Source organism: Gigantopelta aegis, chromosome 8, assembly GCF_016097555.1.
Source record: "Gigantopelta aegis isolate Gae_Host chromosome 8, Gae_host_genome, whole genome shotgun sequence".
Taxonomy (NCBI): Eukaryota; Metazoa; Mollusca; class Gastropoda; order Neomphalida; family Peltospiridae; genus Gigantopelta; species Gigantopelta aegis.
In genome coordinates, this window is record NC_054706.1 from 10,720,205 (window position 1) to 10,728,873 (window position 8,669).

General features: G+C 33.2%; 1 protein-coding gene across 4 annotated transcripts in view; it reads right to left on the reverse strand.

The window, feature by feature from the left end:
- The window catches only part of LOC121379864 (poly(ADP-ribose) glycohydrolase-like), a 67,608-nt gene extending 58,946 nt beyond the window's left edge, over positions 1 to 8,662 (reverse strand). For 3 of the 4 annotated variants that reach the window (XM_041508519.1, XM_041508520.1, XM_041508516.1), the window contains exons 1-4: positions 8,241 to 8,315; positions 5,159 to 5,263; positions 3,608 to 3,710; positions 2,662 to 2,714 (exon numbers count right to left, since the gene is read on the reverse strand). In XM_041508519.1, the coding sequence (XP_041364453.1) occupies positions 2,662 to 2,714; positions 3,608 to 3,710; positions 5,159 to 5,249 (247 nt within the window). In that variant the 5' untranslated portion in view covers positions 5,250 to 5,263; positions 8,241 to 8,315. Of the gene's footprint in view, positions 1 to 2,661; positions 2,715 to 3,607; positions 3,711 to 5,158; positions 5,264 to 8,240; positions 8,316 to 8,587 lie in introns of those variants that run through there. The other variant, XM_041508517.1, reaches the window with a different exon arrangement.
- Positions 8,663 to 8,669: the final 7 nt, after the last annotated feature.

The following is an 8,669-nucleotide window of genomic DNA, read 5'->3' on the forward strand; positions in this document are numbered from 1 at the left end:
TCAGATAATATACACCAGAGACATACAGCTTGCCATCATTGAGGAGCTTTACCGACAGCAGAACCCTAACCCTCATGTTAAATACTATCAGATAATATACACCAGACATACAGCTTGCCATCATTGAGGAGCTTTACCGACAGCAGAACCCTAACCCTCATGTTAAATACTATCAGATAATATACACCAGAGACATACAGTTTGCCATCATTGAGGAGCTTTACCGACAGCAGAACCCTAACCCTCATGTTAAATACTATCAGATAATATACACCAGAGACATACAGCTTGCCATCATTGAGGAGCTTTACCGACAGCAGAACCCTAACCCTCATGTTAAATACTATCGGATAATATACACCAGAGACATACAGCTTGCCATCATTGAGGAGCTTTACCGACAGCAGACATTTTTAACCAGTGGCGAAAAAGTGTCATCGGTGAAGCTCCCAACCTACGCGAGTTTATATAGCAATGACGGCAATTGCTGTTGGTGTCATCGTTAAGTTCGAGCCATGGATTTATCAGACAAGGCTGATAACAAAAGAAAAATATATTGGTGCCGACAGATCAAAATACAAGTAAAAAGTTGATAAATTCACCACATAATGTGTTACTAATATCATGTTTTTCTTCAATTGACCTGTATCTTTAGGGATAATAAAGCGATATACAAATTTCAGCTCAGTATCTCGAGGCATTTTTAAGAAAAGTCCACAAAACAATATACTGGATAGTTGGACAAAAAAACAAACGGAAACAAAATGTATCTACAGTCCCCTGCAGTTGGACTGATAAAGGACCAATAAATAGAGGTTATTACCCATGTGTGTTTTTCTAAATAGTATACGTAACTTTAATTCCAGTCAGCCATCACTCGATATTCAAATGACATAAGAATATGTGACGCAGTATCTTTTTGAATGCTTTTTGTTTTCTGAATGCTGTATAGCTTAGTGTAAAATTGCTATTGAAATTTTTTTGTTTGATAACTATGAATGCATACGTCAATAAACGTAGTCCCGTGACCTCGATCAATTTACATCTAATTTGAAAAGTTATCAAATTCTCAAAGTATGTGATCTGACAAATATCCAGAGTTCGACAAATCTGCTAGCCAGAAGCCCGTGGCTAGTGTTTTTTAAGTTCGGGCTAGTGAGAAATGCTTATTGCTCGATCGTGTTTGTTTTGGGTTTTTTCTTTTTCTCTCGGCTGAAATTTCGTTTAATAAATTTGATTGTGACATTTGTCATCGAATAATATCAACAACGTAATCAGTATATAATAATAATCCACATGAACTAGGTCTGCAAACTACAGTAACATGCTATCTCTACATCGCCACAGTTGCAGCATACATTGTTCACTTTTCCCTTTCAAGTTTCTGGCACAGGAAATAAGTCTAATGACATGCATGTTTTGATTGGTTGACACGTCACGTGGTAGTTAATCTCGCACATATGTTTTAGGCCAAGAACTTGGAAATCACCAATCGCGGCGACAGGTTAATCTCAATCAAGTAAACCCCAGTAATGCTTTGAATTTCAGTGTTTGTTTTATTTACCTATTTTTTTCTAATTTAACACTTCGCTGACATGTGGTTATCAGCAATCAGGAAAACAATTTACTTTAATGGTAACCGCACATGCAATGACTCTGCTTGGCCTATTACGTGTAGCGGTGTGGATAATGCGTCACAGCTGCCGATACAAGATACCTTTTTTGTTCATCAATTAACAACGGATTAGATGTCGCCGTTATATTCTTTTGATATCGGTCTGACATGGGATAATGCCCTGTATTTGAGCAATTGGCATCACCGTTCCTGGCGACATAAATAGTAGCACCCTAAATGTATGACCCACTACCGAATACACTGAACCATCTATTACTGTGTGTCACACTGTCGTACCCTCATTTAAATTTAATTATTTTGATAGTGTGTTTAGATATCAACCATGAGTTTGCTCAATTATTTTCCCCATGGGGAAGGGCAAAAGCGAAAACGGAACAATGACAGTGGATCACACTTGACAAAAAACCAAACGTACAACACGACAAAAAACTGAAAGTTACAACATGATTTAAGTGTTTGTTTTATTTTACTGTTATACTCGTAAATGTGTAATGTTACAAAAATTATATAAAAATCCAGTTATAATTGATCAGGAATTTGGGCTAGTGCTTTACCTTGGTGGGCTAGTGGTTTTCACAAACCCACTAGCCCTGTGGCTAGTGACTTTTCAAAATATTTGTCATACTCTGAAATATCACATACTTTGATTACACTGGATATGCTAGCATTATATGATAAATATACAATACTAAACAAGCTTGCCTGTCATACCAGTTTTATGAAACGAGTGAAAAGTTTTGGTATCTTGACGAACCAAAAATGTTTCATAAAAATGGTATGAGAGGCAAGCTAATTTAGTATTTTATTTATTACAAACCAACTGCAAACAAACCGCAATGCACAAGTAAGCAGATGTCGAGACCTACTACACGTTATTTTTCTACGAACTGGGTCAGCAAGTGATCTTCGTCACACCAATATTACACTAGTTACATACTGAGTGATTGTTATGACATGAGCAATATCTTACACCGATGTGTAATAAAACAACATACACACTGTTAATTGGTGACCGTCAGACCTACCTGTTGTGGTACAAACTGCAGACGGATTTGTAAAGTATGGTGATTTTGTTTCCCTGAAAAATAAAATAACTATGGTAACTACGATTATAAACTAAAATTAATAATAATAATAAAATGTGATCAATAAAAATATTCCAAATCAAAAAGCCATTGGTACTATTGGATATCTTGTGTATTACTATTTGGCTATTTTGGTGTTAACATGACAGACACATTAACCAGTGTTAAATGATATTTAACCAGTGTTAAATGATATTTAAATGATATTCCTAAATTTGTTACCAACATTTCAAACTTGAAGTTTCTAAAAGACTTCTATCATTTCTCATAATTAAAGTTGACGATAGTCAGTTTTCACAACCTTGTTTTGGCTTAATACACAATAAATATACATGTAACATAAAATATTATCTTACCGTATTTCCACTTAAAATCCATATTCTGTAAATAGTACAATTTTTTAATCATAAAATTTGCTTCAAACAGTCAGGTCCATTAGTAATTAATAATGTTCAAACAAACAATTTTCAACAGCAATTTTGCATTGGAATTTTTCCAGTGTTCTTAAAATGGAAACATCATGCACCCAGTTTATTGTTATTGTTAAAAAGATGAAAAGTGACATCATTGGAATACTGACATCATTCAAATTCAAAATTAGCCTTGCCACATTAAAATAAAACCTTGTCTACTTACATTGACCCCTGACAAAATAGTTCTGAGAGCAGACAATGCAGTTTACAGGTTAGTATGTTTTCATTTTTCATAATTTTAAACAAAATATTAAGTTCTGAAAGATAAAACAAATAAAAAGTACCATTAATCAAAAATATCATATCAAACAATTAGTAATTTACCATTAGATATGTTATATTTGTTGTGTATGAAGCCAAAACAAAGGTGCGAAAAGTGACTATCGTCAACCTTAAGTTAAATTATAACTGACCGTCTCTTGTCTGCAGCAGCACCAGCTTTCATTCTTTTTTCAGCTCTATCATCTTTACCAGCACTGATATCTTCAAAGTCTCCAATGTCTTTCGTACAGGTAGCTATATGGACAAATTAATACAAAAAGAAGGAATAGCAAATCTTTTGTACACTACATGTATACTCTTAAAAACAAATCCTTAACACTTGCAAGAGCTTGAAGAGAAAAAAGAAAAAAAAAACAAAAAACCCCAGCATTTCTGTATTTTCATTCAAAGAATTCTACAAATTATTTTGTATTTTCCAAATCATTCTGTATTTTCATTTAAAGAATTCACCCAGTAGCCGATACATGTGTATTTTTGAGCTGGGGTGTCGTTAAACATTGATTCATTCATTCAAAGGGTTGTTCCAAAGTTGGTTATGAAATGAGTATTAAAATTACTTTTTGGCTAAAAGGAAAAACGACTAGAATAGTGACCATATCATTTGTCAGGATTTTCTCAAACTGCACATGTGTATTGACATACTTCAAATTATCACAAATGAATAATGAAAGAAAGAAATGTTTTATTTAACAACGCACTCAACACATTTTAATTACGGTTATATGGCGTCAGACATATGGTTAAGGACCACAAAGATATTGAGAGAGGAAACCCGCTGTCGCCACTTCATGGGCTACTCTTTCCGATTATCAGCAAGGGATCTTTTATATGCACCATCCCACAGACAGGATAACACATACCACGGCCTTTGATATACCAGTCGTGGTGCACTGGCTGTGACGAGAAATAGCCATATGGGCCCACCGATGGGGATCGATCCAAATGAATAATGATGTCATGCAGCTAGGTATTTTGTAAGACAATTTGCAATTCTTTTGTGAAAGCAATAGTAATAACAACACTTTTTACTTGTTATTAGGAATACAAAGTATACTGTAAAATAGATTTAAACTGTACAGCTCATAGTTATCAGTTTATTATAAAGTCAACCTTTAAAACATAAATTAAATCTCCAATTACATGTACGGTATTTCCTACCATCATAAGGCTCAAGTAAATATAACCTGAGATCAGCAACACATAATAATCTTGTATTGCCAAAACCCAACACTGAAATATATAAACACTCCTTCAGATATTCCGGTGTTGAAACATGGAATACAATCCCAACTTCTATTTTCAAAAAATGTATCCTTACCTTCCTTTAAAAGACAATATAAAAAAATTCATAACAACATTGACTCCTGAAAATGTTTAGTAAAATCTTTACTCAGGAGCCTTTAACATTTAAATGCTATTTATTTGTACTGATTATATACAGTTGTGATAACATTTGTTTCTATGTAAAATTTGTTTGTATTAATTATGTATGCATCATGGATAGTTATGTCGAGTTTTGTTTTTACATTGTTTATTTCATTATATGTAGAGTACTAATTTTTAATACTTAATAGATAGGCCACAAGGGAGATTAGTGCACTATTTGTGTAACCTTTAAATAAAGATTATTATTTTTATTGTTTTTATTATTATTATTATTATTATTATTATTAACAACTTACCCATTTTCCTTTTTTTCAACTCACTCTTGTTAGATGTGACAAAATCGAGTGTGGTTTGTCGCAGTTTTCGGCCTGCAGGTTTACTCATCATAGATGAAAAACATCCTAAAATATAATTACATTATAATTACATTACAATTAAATTTACAATAACGGTTAGGTGGTCATGTTCAAAAACTAAAAGTTGCAAACAGTTCCAGACCTATTTTGAACACTTTAACAGAGTTGCCAACCCCTAGCCACAAGTGAGGGTAGCATTCATGACAAGCTGAGCATAGCAAATGATATTTGAGCGTAGCATGGCCGAATGTCATAAAGAGCAAAAGAAAACACCAAATAACACCAAATATCTACGTCATAGTAACCGCAAAAGACTGGGTTATGCTATTAGCATAGCTTGTCGTCGGTTAAGGGATACGGACATACCCGAAATGTAACGAATGTTGTCAAATAAGTTTGGCAATTTGAACAGGATTATGAATGACCAGAATTTTGTTTTTAAAACAGCATCGAAATGCAATAAACTCAAAATTAACTGTTGTGCGATGATGTGATCAATACTAAATTAGAATGCTTATATTATTATTTCAAGTTAAAATTAAAATTACTCTATTCGTAACTGGCATACGTTCACATGCAGTTTTCTATATTCACGGCATGCAAGCGTAATATAACTAAAGAACAGTTCTTTGAAGGTTTTATAGTACGCGACACTGGGGTGGGCCTACAGTAAAACTACATGTCTGTTATTGAATGCATCTTACTGTAACTGTTTTACAATGGTTCTTAATCCGCAAATTATACTTTTATATGTTGGAATAAAAAAAAAGCCACAGAAATGAGGAATTCAGTTTTTAGTTACTGTATTCCAGATTACGTCCAGTTTTTAGTCTAATTGCCAGAAGTCGCCCATTTTTCAACTGTACTCTATAGACATATAATTTGTGATAAAGATGAAACGTAAACGCTTGCCAAATAAAACATAATTTGTTAGTAGAACCTTTGGCCAAATACAGTAATCATCCAGTTATGTTTATCTGTTGCAAAAGTTATTACTGGTTTTCATTAGTGTATCATACTGGATTTTTTTCAACTGAGCGTAGCAATTTGGGCATAAGCAGTGTAGCAAACGTCGACAAAGCATAGCAAACTATGCCCAAAGCGTACAAGTTGGCAGCTCTGCTTTAATGTAGTGCTTTAAGCAGGATTCTCAGAATTACTTGTTTTACATGCACTGCATACAATTGTAATTTAAACACTAAGCCAGGAAGTCTATGTTACATTTTAAAATACTGCAATACCTAGTGCTGAGAATCGGTTGGAATTTCATTATCAGCCATCAGTTATAACTTTCGATCATATGAGATTTTTTTGATTTTTTAAACCTATGGGGAGGAATATAAGAATGTAAAGATTTTCAAAATAATTGTCTCAATTTATTTAATTTAGCAATGACTGGCTGGATCTTACATTGAAAATAAGCAGTGTTGAATGTGATTGCCGTTGGGTTTCGTTCTGTGAAAATTTTGTTACCAGCGAACTTGAAAATGATCGATGTAAATGTATTTAACATCAAACATAGAATTATATTGGTCAATTAGAGCAGGGATCTTTGACTGTTGCATGCTAGGCATATTTTAAACGACTGATTTAGAGTGATTACAACTGTCCAAATGTCCGTCTAGCTCTCAAAAGAAAAAGAGTACTCAGACTAGCCCCAACTATGGGAAGACTTGTGATTTTTTTTTCCTGGGAACTACTACAACTAGTAACTTTTCTAAGATACCCCTGTACATATTTAAATACATTAGGCTATTTTCTCCAGTACTGACAATAAAAACAATTAATCTACTCTTATCATAGTCTATGTCAGATTGTTGCTTAAAATTATCTCCTTCGAAATCAATACTGTGAGGATATATTTGTTATCGTAGTTTCGGATTTTTTTATTACAAAAAAAGAAGAAATTTTGGACTGATTTCTGGCTATTGATACTGGTAGTTCCATTTTTTTCATCAATTAAAACTCAGCTGAAACTCACAATAAAAAATGTATTTAATTTTTGTCTTTAAAATGTGTCATTACTTGGGAAGTTTGGCATGAGTGTCATATATATACAACCGTACGTGTCCGGTGTATCGGCGCGTCCGGTGATTCAGCACACTTGATATTTTGCTTAAGTATGCTTAGGAAGTTGTCATGTTCTCTGTGTTTTTAACAAATTAAAGTTCAGTTCCTTTTTTCAATGGTTAATCAAGTATCAACATATTTATTGTTAAGAGTGCAATTAAAAAAAAATTAATAATTATATCATAATTTCAAAATAAATCATTCACCTGTTTTCGTGTATATACTAGTAAACGCGAAGTAGGTCAGCCTTATTGATATTAAGAATGTTAAAGCCAGTCTAAAACACCTTTCCAGCATTTTTCGGATACAAGGGGGTCAGGGGTTAAAAATCCCATCGCCCTGTGGCAAGTAATTTTTTTGAAAAAAATTTAACCCATGAAGGGGGTGCCTATATAATATTATATTTAAGGCACCATTTTAAAATGTTTATTTACTACAGACATAAACCAATTTGTAGTGTATTTCAGATTATGCACTGCTTCATTGGTGAGAGAGACACATTTTATTAAGTATTTCATAGTGTTCACATAGAAAATGGTCCTTGAATGCGTAGGTGCGCCGATACACCGGACAGCACTGTATAAGAATAAGAATAACTCAATAAGAATAATTTTAAATTTATTTGCATAACACCCGAATATGGCAGAGCAAAAATAACAATATAATATACATTTATCTGCAGTAACAGTAACATAAATATACATATATATATATATATATATATATATATATATAATTCTCGTATTTCGGGATTTGTCTAGCTTAACCTTTTAAACGAAACGAGAACATTTTTTAGCATAGCAGACCCACTTCACCAGTCCAGTGTTCCCTCTGAAGTTCGGGGGTGGGAGGGGGACGAACAAAGTGGAGAGGAAAATCGGCTTGAATGCATTCAGTAAACAATGTGGTTATATATTTACCCACACACATAATTTTATGTAATGTTACATACTATGATTCAAGAGTAATTTGATAAATAACTTCAGTTTCCTTCTTTTGCTACTTTACATCTCCACTTCCGGTTTCATTTTGGGACGGGTTGTTGGCAATCCCGTGAAGAACACCAATACCCAACAAATAACAAATAATAAAATCAAAAACTTATATTTAGTAGATACAACGTTATGCGCTAAATTATTGTGAAGCTTTAGACCGATACAAATTGTATTACACTAATCTACTTTTTACAATAAATGTGTTGTTGTTGTTTGCATAATTTTGTTTCTTGTTATGTTTTTTGTGAAAGAGTTGGAGTAAAAGATATATATTAGATTAAATATTGACGTATAACATTTTTACCAACAATGCGACTGGGAATCCAAAACGTTTTGGTTTAAATCGTCAATGAATAAACTGACAGAAGCTGAGAATCATCGCGGTT